Source organism: Arvicola amphibius, chromosome 18 (genome assembly GCF_903992535.2).
Source record: "Arvicola amphibius chromosome 18, mArvAmp1.2, whole genome shotgun sequence".
In the NCBI taxonomy this organism is placed as follows: domain Eukaryota; kingdom Metazoa; phylum Chordata; class Mammalia; order Rodentia; family Cricetidae; genus Arvicola; species Arvicola amphibius.
In genome coordinates this window covers 28,183,238-28,198,167 of record NC_052064.1, presented here as the reverse complement: position 1 = coordinate 28,198,167, position 14,930 = coordinate 28,183,238, and the positions used below count along the sequence as shown (strand labels likewise).

General features: G+C 45.7%; 1 protein-coding gene across 2 annotated transcripts in view; it reads left to right on the top strand.

The window, feature by feature from the left end:
- The window catches only part of Hecw2 (HECT, C2 and WW domain containing E3 ubiquitin protein ligase 2), a 176,112-nt gene that overhangs the window by 52,225 nt on the left and 108,957 nt on the right, over positions 1 to 14,930 (top strand). For both annotated transcript variants that reach the window (XM_038315559.1, XM_038315560.1), the window contains exons 3-6: positions 5,740 to 5,834; positions 7,185 to 7,260; positions 10,992 to 11,161; positions 12,269 to 12,411. In XM_038315559.1, the coding sequence (XP_038171487.1) occupies positions 5,740 to 5,834; positions 7,185 to 7,260; positions 10,992 to 11,161; positions 12,269 to 12,411 (484 nt within the window). The remainder of the gene's footprint in view (positions 1 to 5,739; positions 5,835 to 7,184; positions 7,261 to 10,991; positions 11,162 to 12,268; positions 12,412 to 14,930) is intronic.

The following is a 14,930-nucleotide window of genomic DNA, read 5'->3' as shown; positions in this document are numbered from 1 at the left end:
ATCCAAAGAAAAACATATAGTTATCCTCCTGGATACTGGAAGTAGACAAGATTGCTGGACAAAAAATGGGAACTTGGGGGTGGGGTGGGATGGGGGGATGGGGAGAGAAAAGTGTGAAGTGGAGGATGGGAAGAGCTTGGAGGAAAAGCATGGGCTTTTGAGACTTTTTTTTATTAACACTGAGCTGTAAGAATGATAAAGGATTTATTGTAAGAGATTCTATGAATACTCGAAATAATGGGACTTATCAAAGCAAAATATCAAGTGTCATTTGAACAGATGGGAACTTGATGCAAACGTCTTTAGCGAGGTTTCTAAAACGTCTGTAGCATCAAAAGTTATTTTAGAAAATTAGCGTCTCTGACTTTCATCAGTATTAACGGTATGGGGTAGTTTCTTCCTGTGTCCTCACTAGTGTGGCAATGCTCGATAGTCCTCTCTGGTCCTGCTTCTGCCCGGTAAGCTGTGTCCTGCTTCGCAGTCCGATGCTCTTGTTGTACTGTCTTTTGAAGCTTTGTCAACACAAGAAGTACAGCTGTGACCTCAAAGGGATAAAAGATAGTTTATTCTGGAGGCCAGTGTGGTGGACCGTGGCCCTGGCACCCAGATTCAGGGTGGCCCAAATTCCACATTCCAACTTCGTAACTATGAAATTTTATCATAACAGAATGAAGAAAATCATAACCAAAACACCCTTCCTTCCTTCCTTCATTTATTTATTTATTTTTCCTTTGATTGAAAATTGATTTTTCCCATATAATAGATCCTGATTTTGGTTTCCCCTTCTTCTACTCTTTCCAGTCCCTCCCCCACCTCCCCTTCTCCAGATCCACCCCCTTTCTGTCTCTCATTAGAAAACCAACAAGCTTCCATGAAATAATAAGATACACAATTTATATAATATTATAGGATAAAGCAAAAACTAATGCATCGGAATAGGACAGAACAAAAAAAAAGAAGGAAAAGGGCCCAGAAAATGCATAAGAAACAGACATAGAATTGGAGACAGAGGCAGGCAGATCTCTGTGAGTCTGAGACCAGCCAGGTATACAAAGCTAGCTCCAAGACAGCTAGGGCTGTCACAAAGAGAAACCCTGTCTCAGGGGGACAAAAAGAAAAAAAAAACTATAGAAACACTCATTTGTACTTTTAGGAACCCATAAAACCACCAAAAGCCATAATGTATATGCTAGGAAAAAAAGAAAAAAATATGTGAATGAAATAAAAATAAAATGTATGGTAAAATTAAAAACAAACAAACAAAAACACCAGACAGCCCAGGCATGACGTCGTGAGACGAGGAACCTCCAAAGACCCTGTCCATCCTGTTTCTATCGGCCATCCACTGCCCGGCATGCAGCCTGCCCTTAAGAGAAGTCTGTTTCCTCCGTTTTCAGGTACACTGCAGGCAGGACTCACCACGTGACAGGAACGTGGGGAAGTCTCTGGGCCTGGGGTACTGATCTGAGGGCGTTATATGGAGAATATAAGATAAAATAAGAACATAGGGAAAACACAACCAAAGCCGGTTTTACTTCTAACACGGTTCTATCCTTAAAAAGATCCCACGGTTTAAGAAATTGATTAGGTGAACAGTATTGCCAACTAAATGCCAGGGAAGAGGTAAAATCACTTTCCAGTTGGCGCCTGAATGCTGAAGATCATGCTTGGTGCTTACCTGAAGCCTGGGGGCATGATCTCTATCTCAAGGCAGTCTGGCCTGAGGAAAATCGAAAGCCGTTTTCAGCATTTTTTTCTGTTCGAGGGCCATAATGTCCTGGCTGTTGAGGCTGTCTCAGTAAATATAGCAATTATAATATGCCACATAGTAGACACTTGTCTTGGAAAGTGTCTGCAGACCTCATCCTGCTCTTGACTAGAAATGGGCTTGGATCTTGACGCCAGGCTAGAGAAGCTGGAAAAGGTTTCTGCCTGTTCTCCATTCCTTTTCTCTTGTATAAACCCAGGACTGTGGAACTGAAACCCTCCAGAGTGCTTAAGGGCTGAGAGAATAGTCCACGTTACGTCTAGACAGAGCATCATGACTTCAGAAAAGTCAGAAAGATGTGACTCCCAAGATGCTCCGGTCCACGGAGGTTAAGACAAGGCATCAAACAAATGGAGTGTTTATCTCCGAGCTTAGAAGTCAAGGATGTCCCTTTAATGTCTTCTTGAAGCCATGTCTGACTTGGACCGTCTTAAGAGAGCTTCTCAGCATTAATGTGATCTTGCTTGGCTCTTTGGAGCTAATGGCACGGAGTCTTGGGGAAAAGTGATTAAGCAATTTAGATAGCTTCTAAAACTTCTGGATATTGTCAGCCTCTGACCTAGAAAATATAATATTCAAGGTTTTTTTTCATCTTAAGAAATAAATTATTTTTTGTCTTTAGCTTATTGGAAATCCAAACAAGGTAAGATTCTTTGAAAACTGATCTGTTAAGTTGGTTAGGGTTGTCTGGTAAACTCCAGAAGATGCAGATATCCCAGGCTTATACTATTACAGCCTACTTGAAATGGCTCTAAAGGAAAAATAAAATGGATTTAACTCTTGATAGATGACCTTGGGCATCAGCACCATGGATATTTACTTGTTTTAGGAGAGTAAGCAGAGGCTGGGGACCCAGTTCAGTATTAACTGCTGGCAGGGTAAGCAAGAATAGTCCAGCTTGAATCCCTGTCACCTACACAAAATACCAGGCGCTGCAGGGTTTGTCTATAACCCAGCACTGGGTACTGGGAAGGATGGCAGGCATATGGGCATCTCTGGAGTTCATTGCCTCATGGGGAAGCCCAGTCAGTGAGCGCCAGGTTCAGTAAGAGACCCTATCTCTAAAGATAAGGTGGGTATTGGACCTCTACTGGGATTGTGGGTAAATGTCTTCAGAAGTGTAAAGATTAAAGTGAGCTCTTCCTCAACTTGTATCTTCTGAATGTAAAGGCAACGCATAGGACCGTTTCATGACCGCATACAGGGCAATGGTGAGAATTATGTAGTAGAATAGATGGAATTATATGACATTTCCTCGTACGGTTAGAGATGACGTGTTGCGTACCAGACTTCCGTGATATTCCATTTTAGTGAGCGAGAAATAATGAGAGGTGATCCGTTTAAATCCCTCAGCTCTTTACTTCAGTACAGCTCTGAAGAGTCGTATTGATCAGGTCCACAAAGCCTACTTTTGCACAGTTCAAAACAAATTCGTCATCTAATTGTGTGGTCTCCAGATCAGAAAAATAGGTGAAGATTTTGTTGTTGTTGTTGTTGTCATTGTTGCTGTTATAGCCGGAAGTAATACCCCAAGGGGGTCAGCGAGCCAAGCTGTCCTGGCCAACATCCTGAAGTTAAAACAGCCAGTGGTGTTTTCTTGGTCTTTTACTCTCTTCATTAGGGTGTCTATTGCTGTGAAGAGACGCTATGACCACAGCAACTCTTATAAAGGAAAACATTTAATTGGGGACTGACTTACAGTTCAGAGGTATAGTTCATTGTCATCGTGGCAAGAAGCATGGTGGCATGCAGGTAGTCATGGTGCCACAGAAGTAGCTGAGAGTTCTACACCCAGATCTGAAGGCATCAGGAAGAGAGAGCGACACTGGGTCTGACTTGAGCATCTGAAACCTCAAAGCCCACCCCCAGTGACACACTTCCTCCAACGAGGCCACACCTCCTAATCCTTTCAAATAGCGCCACTTCCTATGAGCCCCTGGAGGCCATTTCCTTTCAAACCACCACAATTGCCTAGTCACTAAAATCTTCAAGAAGGGCAGACAGTGCCCTCCAAGCTGAGGGTGAAGGGAAGATGTCTTACCAAAGCACACGGCACACCGTGTTTACTGAGAAAGGTCTTCTTTCCTCCCCGCTATGTGATCTGAGTACCGCTGCAGGCAGATTCACGCAGACTGCTGGCTCTCCAGTATTGAGAGTGTGGAACAGATGAGCTCATACCCACAGAACTCCTGTCGAAGGCCCCTCGAGCTTTGCTGTGCTCTGAGACGGCCCTTGTGCGCGTGACCTAGGCTTGCTTTTGCAGAGTATCGTCACCGAAGAAAGCCAGTTGGGGAATATACTTTGCTTGTATCTGTAGATTTCAAACAGGTCTCCGAACTTGTGTTAGAGTTCAGGAAAGCCCTTTGCAGGCGTGTTCTGAATGAAACAAAGCAACAGCAGAGCCAGACATGCACTTCTGCAAACCCTGCTCTCACTCTGCCTCCTGGCTACTCATTAGTCCTGACTCTCATCCTTAGACCTGCTTGTCCTGAGACTCCACTGTGTCTTTACTAAGCTCCTCCTGGTCCCCACGCCCTTCCTTGTGATGTCTTTCCTCTTCAGCATTTTCCTTTAGCCATTTGCCAGGCCTGGAATTGTCATCTTCACGATTAAACTGTAAAATACCTGCTCGGCCAGAAGACAGTCCGGGAGTCCCTTGCACTCTCAGGCACAGTGGTGGACAGGTGTATTGGTAGATGCATAGTGAAACCTTTTGATTGGTGGTGCTAAATTGTTGGGTTTTAGCCCATTCAGGAACCTTTCTTGGGTTTAACATTGGTCATTGACAGGAAGGGTGTGGCAATATAAATACTCAGAGGAGAATCTTACTTGTACCGTTCTCTTAAAGTAAGCAAGTCAAACATTTCCCCAGATGCCCTTTGGCATGGTCAGGCAAAGCCATGGTGAATTAAAAGTTAATGTACTTGGGAACATATGTTGGTTGAACAGCCCCATTTTTACAGTCTGCTGACCCAGTTGAGAAGAACTCCCTCTGTAGACCAGAACTGCCTGCTCTGTGGCCTGTCTGGCCTGTCTAGGGCCCCATTGCATCTACAGAAGAATATCTGAGGAAAAATAACTCTCATGACCATTCAGGCCTCAGTGAACGGAGGAATTCCCGTGACTTTCGGTTCTATTGAAACCCTTTCCACTTCATGCTTTTGGAAACTGGTTGCTTTCTGCAAACTATAATAGGTATATGCATTGCTTTTTCTCGAGCTCCTCTGTTTGAATCAGTTAATAAGACATACGAGTTTCTATGTGCTCATCTCTAAGGATCTGGTTCCCAAATTGGATCCCCATTCAGTAGTCCGCTTAAGTTACTTGAAACGTTAAAGTCATGTGGGTTCCTAGAGAACCCACCCAAGTCTATTCTCTGTTCAGACTGAGTTGCTTTTTGTATTTCTAGTAGGTAGCTATACTCTGTTCGTGTTGAAGAGGTCGAAAGTAAAATCCCTGGAGTACATGGATGGCTTACAGGAAGTCTCACAGTTCACCGTCCCCCAGAGCAGGCTGGAGTCGGGGTTACATGACAAGGAGCCATGGCACTGCCTGGATCATAGCAAGAGTCGCTGGTCACGTTCCCCCGTTCCACTCTACAGAGTACATTCAGTATACTGTTCGCCCAATACATTAGTGATGCTCTCAGGAAGTTTCCACAAAGCAGCTAAAGCTGGGCTTGGTGGCACAGGTCTGTAATCCTGGCTCTTGAGAGGCTGAGGTAAGAAGACTCAGAGTTCAGGGCCATCCTGGGCTACTGAGTGAGGTTCAGACTAGCTTAGGTGGCGTATTAAGACCCTGTGAAACGTGAGGCAATAGAGAAAAGCCAAATAAGCAAAACTCATCAGGAACTGGTCAAAAATCAGTTACCGCCGGTCAGCAAAGAAGGAATTGCGTTCAGAAAGGATTGCCTGAGAGGAATGTGGGATTTCCTCAGTAGATTCAACTGTCTCTCTCCCATTGATTTGCAGCGGAGATCAAAATCTGTTTCAAGTACTACCATGGCATTAGCGGAGCCCTGCGAGCCACAACCCCCTGTATTACTGTGAAGAACCCGGCTGTGATGGTGAGTCCCCTCATGGCTGGCTTCCTCCTGGAGCCCATTAAGCGTCCTATTTTTATCTGGGCATCCCTGTCAGGGTCACGAGGAACAATGAAAAGGAAACACACGATAGTGTGTTTCAGGAAAGGAAACGCAGTAAAGGCTGCCACAGCCGCATCTGCGATACCAATCAGTGGAAAAATACTTTCTACATAGCTGTTCCGTGTATCAGCAGCTCTTCATGGGAACACGGTGACCCACAGTGTCCTGTCGTGAAGGCTTTTACATGTGGACAATAGGAAATGGTGGTACTGTGTCTCAGGTGGTTTCCATGTGTTCAGTGTGTAAAGGGGGAAGGAGCCCAGCGAGATCATAGGCATTCTACTTGTCTGTCACCTGAAGAGAGTGTGCGACGGGGTCATGTATGAGCACCTTCCTCAAAGGTCTGAGGGTAAATTTCTCACCAAAACAGTGGCAATCCTACTATTTGGTAAAATATGGCCACTCTGGGAGCCAACTTCTTCATCAAGCCCTCAGATGAAGGGTAGTCATTTACTTTGGAAGAAAATCCTCCATTTCTAGGGGGCACTGGTGAAAGTTGAGAAATGTGGTCAATTATTAAGAATGATCTCCTCTCAAGGGGCGGGTTCTCTAATGAAGCAGGCCACCCTGAGCTATACATAAGACCCTGTCTCAAATATAACAGGAACACTGCTGCCATCAACGTCACACATACAAACACACATCAGAGAGTCAGACAGAGACAGACAGACAGACAGACAGAGGCAGCTGGCCTCAAATTTGTGACTCTCCTGCCTCATCCTCCTGAGTGCTGGGCTTATAGGAATGTATATCATAAACAACCATATTCGTAGTAAGGGGAAAGACAGAACTTACAATAGATAGAGTAGGTTGATTATATTAAGAAAGATTTCGCCAGATGATGGTGGTGCACGCCTTTAATCCCAGCAGAGGCAGGTGGATGTTTGTGAGTTCAAGGCCAGCTGTCTCTGGGCTACAAGAGCTAGTCTCAGGACAGGCCCAAAGCTACAAGGAAAACCTGTCTCAAAAAAGCTGAAAGAAAGAGAGAGACAGAGACAGAGAGAGAGACAGAGAGACAGAGAAAGGAAAGAATTCAAAGTTTGTATTTTTTTAAATGGGGTAAAGATCAACTTTAAATATAAAGCTTTGATCCTGTATTTTGGAATCAATATTTGCATATCTAAGATTTGAAATTTTGAAGACATGCACTATAATGCATTTTGATATAAAAAATATCATTGTATATCCAAACACATAAAGTTCCATAAAGTTCCCTGGACCATTCGATAGCGTGATCCCCATATGAAATTTCACACCCATTTTTCTCCTTAGATGGGGGCGGAAGGCATGGAAGGGGGTGCTTCCGGAAGTCTGCACTCTCGGAAGCTCGTCAGCTTCACCTTGTCAGGTAAGTGTCTGAGTGCAGCCTCCAGTCTGAGGACACACAGTGTCAGTGGAAGGCATGGTCTTTTCTTTGTACAGCATCATAGATGACCTGTAAACCATGTTATTTTGAGTTCTTTCGCTCAGACTTCTGGAAAGTCATGTATGTATCTGACCATGATAAGATTAGGTGATGATTATGTTCAGAAAGTGCTCTTTTTAGCAAGTTTCCTCATGAAAGCAGGACTGTGTGAGTATGTGAGGTTGTTGACAGCATGTGTAAACTATTAAATAACTCTGCCAAAGAGCGTTGGGGATTTAAAACCACATGTGCTTACTTCCTCTAGAGAAAGAAAAAGTTTGAAGTAAAAACGTGAAAGGCATGCCTTTTTCTGTGAAGGTTACACATAAAGCAGATGGCTGTTTTCATGAAATTAAAAAAATATTAATAAGTAAAAAGATAATGGTTTCCTGTTTGGTAAAGCATCCCTCCTCCCTCCTCCACCCTCCTGCCGCTGACTGAGCTGAAACTAGCATTAAAATAATTGGGGCTTACGGCCAAAGGGAAAGATGTTTTGACGAAACCTCAGCTTACACAAATTGACATTTTGGGGGGGGGGGAAGTATACGTGTGCATGTATGTGTGCACCGGGCTGCAACATGAAAAAGTGAAATTTATTTTGTACATGGAGCACTGTCCAAAAAAGGTTTGGAAGCCACTGACCTAGTGAGAATGAATCGGTGATTATAGAGCCAAGAATGCGCTAAGAAAGTCGGTGCTTGGGTCGGAGTTTTCAAATAGACAAGTGGACAATTAGGTGGTAACTTATACAAAGTCTAGAGGTCTAAAGTTTATCTGGATCTGTTTAAAAAAAAAATCAGTCGGTCTGAGATTTAACTTAGATTCCGTTTTCTCTGCCTAAAGAGTGTGAATGAGCATCAGCCTCTAGAGGCGATCCTTGGTGTCAGCCACCTCCCCACGCTGTGATGGTTGGTCCCTTCAGGACCAGGCTGGCCATCTTCTTCTTTAGTTTAGTTTGGTGCCGTCCTTTTTGCTTCCTGTGGGGTGGTTAATTTGAGGGTCTCCTTTCCTTCCTTCAGCTTCCTGGCGAATCTCAGAAGTTGTAACCTGGTGGCTTATGGTTTAGATTGGGCCAGTATATCTATTTTTCTTGGGATCTTTGGGATTTTTAAAAGTATCGATCTGGGTAATTAGAAGATAATTTAAAGCCCCATTGTCTAGCGTTTGCCCTCAAACCGATTCCCGCTGGCTCCTGCTTTAGACCTGGGAAGTTATAGGGAGTTATAGACCCTGAAGCCCTGGTGGCAACTGGTAACAATTAGCTACCCAATGATGGTTTGCTATGCTCTGTTGACTTCCTGGTTTAGAGCTATTGAACTATGTGTCTGGCTGATGTATATCACTTCAAACATGGCAGTCACGTATCGATTTTTACTTCAGAGGGAATGCTGTTAACTCAGTGTAGGAGAATTACTACCCGGAAAGTAAAATCATAGGGCGTCTTCCTGAGAATAAGAGACAAGTTCTAGGACATCTAGAAAGTTTAACTGCTTTGGTCACATCCCACCACTGTTCCCACGGAAGCTGGCTGCCTGCGGTGTGTTTGTCCTCTTCTAGATAGACTTTTGCCGCACGTACCGAGACGTGTAAAAAAAAAAAATCACAGGAGGGGGAAAAATGGATTCTATAATGTTGATTCTAAAACAATTAGCACGGCGGGAGGCTGACAGTGGGTAACATATTTATCTGAAAGATTGACAGGCTGGAATAGCTGCCTGTAATTGTTCTATGCTTGATCATCGGAGGAGAAGCAAAGAAGAAGCCCAGACACCTGAACTCTACAGCCTCGGCATAAACTGTCTTGATTGGTGTTTTCAGTCCTACCCAAGTAAGGCTGAAGCCAGGATATCTAGCACGGGTGCCTCTGGGGGTTCGAGTTCCTCTTTGGTCTGCTGTGTGATGCGGAGTGTATGAACAGGGAAACAAGGAAAATAAGGAGCCGCAGGAGCAGGGAGTGAAGGGACTGGGTCAGCGGATTGCAAGTGATTGGCCATTTATCACGGTGTTAATGAAGACACCTTCATCTGTGCAGCGTGTCGCTGCGGGAAGAGTTGGCGTCAAGGTTATCTGGCTTTGACGTCTTTTATCACCATGACTGTAATCTGCTGGCAGCATGCTTCTGTGTTCAGAGGGTTGTTTGTGAATGAATTGGCCCCGTCAGACTCTGTGGCAGCTGCTTCTGGCCACATTACTCCTCAGTGACTTCAAGGAAATCCCCTGCTTGGGAGTGAACTCAATATCTAGAGGCTGTCAATCTGTCTTGAGTCGGAGGCAGGGATACTCAAGAAGGGCAAGGAAATCAACATGCGAGCTGCGTCTTCTTCTCGAGGCTGCTTTACGCCAACAGAGCAAAACGTGCAGTCGGTCAAGTGAAAATCTGCACTTAATAAAGACTGGATAGTCTATGAAGTATGGAAAGTGGGCTCACTGGGATAATGACAGCAGCTTCACAGAGGGCCTGACTCAACCCTCCCTTGTCCCTTCCCTCTCCTGCTGATTTCTAGGTCAGCAATCAATCTGCATCTCAGGCAGTGCTATTAGCGTGGGTCCTTACAGTTGACCGTCTCCCTGTTTGCTGATGTATTGTCCATCCCTTCCCCTGCCAGCTGAGACCTTAGACAGCCCTGGTCTGTTTTCATCCCATGTATCTAGGCCATGCGTTCTTGTGCCCCAGCCCATCTCTTCTGAAGAGTGAGCTCTGGGAGATACATAAAACCCAAGCCAAGGCAAGGCAAGGGTGTCCCTGTGCATAATCGCTGTCCAAGCTAGAGTGGTCCAGACCTCCGGGTTGATCTGAGCCACGTACAAACGCAGGCTCGTTCATAGCTTTCAAGATGGTTTAGCCTGCAGAGTCTCGGGAAGGTGCTGTGGGCCCAGCTAAGCCAGCATTAGGTCTGGACATGCGTGTGCCTGTTCAGCTGACAATCTAAATGCCTCCTCGCGGAGATGGTTTCAGTGATGACTTTTAGCAGCTCATGTCACGTAAAACATATTATGAAAATAAGGTAAGTTGTAAGATATTCCCAGAACATTTAATTTGCTTTATAGGTTATGGGAAAAATAAGTGAAGAATTGTTAAAAAATAGTGGCACTCGCGTGTTAGAGTTCTTATAGAAGGATGGATGACATTTAGGATGTATCACAAATGAATGTGTACTTTAAATTTTGATCTCAAGTTAGACTTGCTTCAAACTTACACATAGATACACACATGCATGCATATATAGTACAGGTATGTGTGATTTTAGATATGTGGGTCTTTTTATGAAAGAAAATATTTTTATAAACCGATCATTGAGAGTTTCTGTACAGAGATTATCTTCCATTGTGGCTGACCAGCCACACCCCACCATGAAGAAGATGGTGGGGACCCACAGGCATGGGGACTCTAAGGGCTCCGGATGTATGGGGCATGGGGGTCACGAAAAGGGGCTGGCTTTATTTTTGCCACCTGGGAGATCCTCCTGCTGGCTTTCTGCCGCGACCCACTCATTCTCTGTGTGCACACAGTCTGCGTCACTAGCCCCTTTCTGGTTAGGGCTTTGGATTCATTAAGAAGGCCTGAGTCTCGTGCTAACTGGGATGTCTGGCTCCTTCCTCCTCTCTTCTGTACTTTCCCCTTCCCTACTGCCTGTCCCCCTCTTCCCGCTTCTCCCGACCCCCTTTCTTTAAAGATCTCAGGGCAGTTGGGCTCAAGAAAGGGATGTTCTTCAATCCCGACCCTTATCTTAAGATGTCCATTCAGCCAGGGAAGAAGAGCAGTTTCCCAACGTGCGCCCACCACGGGCAGGAGAGAAGGTCCACCATCATCAGCAACACCACCAATCCAATTTGGCACAGAGAGGTAAGACAGACCGGGGGGCTGCGGGCGGAGGGTCTTGTGCCTGACGGTACTTGAGAGGCAGGTTCATCTTTTCTCTCTGCACTCTGTGCAGCCTTGAGTTGTTAATGGGCTTGGGCAAGATGGCTGCAGATGTCCGGTTTCGTTGACGAGGGCGCACTGCCCATGAGCTATTTCCTTCCTGTTAGAGCCACGTATGCCATAAGAGAGGCGAAGGGTTCACTCTTCGGTGCAATTTAGTGGGATGCTGAAGGCTTAATAATCAAAATAGATACCTTAAAATTTTAAAAACTAATGCAAAAAGTTCATGAGGAGCGAAACATACGAAAGTTTCCTCGAGAACAGGAGAGTTACAGTATTATTCCCTTGCAGAGCCCAGCAGGTCCTGGGACAAAAGGGGAAAGACTGGCTTCTGTTTAGGTTTTCTATCTTTTGGACTAGCACATATTCCGCTCACATTAAAGTTTCTCTCTATGGGCTTTAGCAAATGCTCTTTATGAGTTCAGATCTTTGGTAGGCGAGCCACTCAGGAAGTCGGCACCCCTTTCACAGATTCCCTCAGGGCTTCCCTATGATGCCCATCCAACACAGGAAGCCCCGCCTCCTGAGCCGTCTTGGGTTTGTTTGAGTGACAGGTCGTTGCGTATGCTTTTTTGTACTTGTTCTAAAACACCGTGCTCTCCCCATGGCAAACGACTCTATGACTCTTTAAAGTTACGGCACCCCACCTCCTGTGTCTTGAAGCCTAGTAAATAGGAAGTATTTTTCAGGGTGAGCTCTAGAAGGCCCGTGGTAGCTACAAGAACAAAACCAGCAAGAGCGCTCTTTCCTGTCACTCACTCGCCTGGCTTTATACACCCACCCAACACAAAGCCAAGGCTGCCACCGGGACGGCCAAGTGTATCAGGGACGTCTGTTACCATTCAGATTTTAAGCTTGCATTTTAAGAATCCTTGTGACACTTGCGGTGGTTCCTAAGCAAGGACAGGAGTTACAGAAGCTGGGAACGTGGCCTCTGCCGTTCGGATTCAAAGGCTAGCAGTGTCTGTCTAAGCGAGAAAAGGTCCCACGCGTCTTCTCAGCCAGCGTGTTGTCTGTTTCTGGTTTCAGAAATACTCCTTCTTTGCACTTCTAACCGATGTCTTAGAAATCGAAATCAAAGACAAATTTGCCAAGAGCCGCCCCATCATCAAGCGTTTCCTGGGGAAGCTGACCATTCCGGTGCAGAGGCTGCTGGAGCGTCAAGCCATCGGGTAATGAATGGGCTTTCACTATGGGGGACCTGGAGCTCAGTCTGTGCTGAGGCAGCCAGAGTAGCGCTTGGCGGTCCTGGGGTGTGTCTCGCTGAGAAGAACTGGGACATAGCTCAATGTGTTCAATAAAGTGTACGGGACCCAAAACACCCAGTTTTAATGGCACACTTTCTGGTGGTTATCAATCCCCTCTCTAAGATTCGCCCAATTAGCCATCGGTGACAAACCTCATAGTGTTCAGTCCGTGTGGGGGCGTGTTGAAATCTCGCTAAAACACCCTTCATTGGGCATCATATGGCCGTCATGTTATCCTGCTGAATTCCATCCATGGAGCCCACCTTTGTTCCTGAAGCACAGAAACCAACTGATCTGGGGCCTTCGTTTTAGGTTTTTTTTTTTTTTGTTTTTGTTTTTGTTTTTTTGGTTTTTTGTTCCTGGGAGCTGTCCAAAGTAAAGAAATGCAACTCGCCCTCGCCCATTACGCAGAGTGTATTTTTTACGTCACAGGTACCAGCAAATCCAACACTAGAAGTACTCTAGGATAGCTCAGCGGGAGCATTGTGTGTGTCATTTTGCGCCTCAGGGAAACCTTTTGAATACGCAGTAGTGGTGGCAGCAGGGACACCCAGGGCAAGTCCCTAGGGTGAGCACTGTCCTGGTAGCAGTAATGAGGAGGTGCTGCGTTTGTCAGCTCTTGGAATAGCACACGGATTTGCCCATGGAGCCTCGGCAGCTCCAAGAGGCACGTGATGTGATGCCAGCTGTCCCAGAGAGGAGGCATCTGAGGCTGGCAGGCCAGTGGTAGAGCTGGGATTTGGGGGCTCCAGACCCTCTGTTCTCTGAAACACCCTGAGTGCTGGTTGCAGTCGTTGCTGTGGTAAACCCAGCCCCACGCGTCCTCTACAGTTCGCTTGGGTTTCCGCTTCCTCTTCTGAAAGCAATTGTCTCTCTAGCCCTTCAGACGCGAGGCTCAGAGGTCCTCACGAATTCTGATCCGCTTGGCTTGAAGATGTATGTTAACGTTGTGGTTGGACAGCCCACACAAAGTAAAGCGATAATACAGAATTCTGGAAGCCTGGTTGGATCTGATAAAAGCTGAGACACAGCAGTGATTTTTAAGGAAAATAATTATAGCTTCTAGAAGACACATTTTGAGAGCTTTTGAAATTATTTTAACACATATCAACAGTGAAAGGTGATGGCGGGGTTCAACTACAATGAATCTTATACCTTTCTCATTCATGTAATAATATATGTGTATCAGTTCTGTGTACTGACAGCAAGAATGATCAAGGGAGAGCTAAATCTCGTCGGTACCCAAACCGCCATGAACTCTCTCGTGCTTGAGTGAGTCTTCTCAAGAGCGGAACACCCACCGGGTCAGCAGACCCAGTTCTGTGTCTATGGAAGAAACGTCCAAACTGCATTCATGAAGTATCAGGACTGAGATGTGTCTCCGTGCACGGGTTAAAAACATTGCCGCCACAATAGAGACGTCCATATCTCTAACCTGATGGCTGCTTTTTATCCAGTTGATTGAGTATCTATTTGGCGAGCTGTGGCTATCGGAAATAGTTGAAAATGTCCAGGGTACGGCTATATGGGTTAAGCCACACTCCCAGTCTGTTTTTAAGGCATCTGTTTCGATGTGGCATTTTCACGGCATGGCTGACTTCTCCCTGAAACACGTGGTCCCATGCTTATCAGTTCCCCTGATCAGTGATAAAATGCCTCGGGCACCTAGGGAAAGTCTTTAGTGTTTATTTTTATAATAATAGTAACGTATAGCATATGCTTCATAGTGATATATCACAGCAGGATGAGTCAGAGTAGGAGGGGACAAGCCCAAGAGGAGGACCACATCCCCACACTGGCACTATGTACAATAGTGCACTCTCCACGGAGAATCTGCAGCCTCGGGGGCTTTGGTGCAGAATGAGCTGAGGGGACTTGGCTCAGTTAAACTTCTTCCTAGTAAAGGTTCTCACTTGGCAGTTGGTAATTATGTATACATTAAGCGCCTAGTAAAGTCAAGAGCTACATTGGGTATTAGCGATGAGAGAGTCAGGGAAACGGATGGGCACATTCCTTTACACTCAGCTCTTACAAAGCATTCATTCTCCCCCCTATCTGTTGCTTCTGCGAGTCTTCCGTCGTCAGGGTCATTATTTCTTGGCAGAAGAAGGGAGGAGCCATCAGTCTCTTTTAACAAGGAAATGGTGGCCTTATTAGAGAACTGAGTGTCAGAAGAGATGGAAGAAAGACAGGAAAGTGGAGACAGGGCGTAGCATCTGCTGCTGGGTGCACACACGAGCGTGCAATCACTCGTGTACACGTGTGTGTGTGTGTGTGTGTGTGTGTTCTCTAAATGCAGGAATACCAGACTGCAGCCGGGGGGGGGGGGCAGAAAGAGGCATCCCTGTTGCTAGGCAGATTATAGCGGTCCTGTGGTCCTGTCACACATTCTAGTGCAGTTTGGGAAGAGAGTATTGATAGCTGCATTACGTCCCGGTATCCCG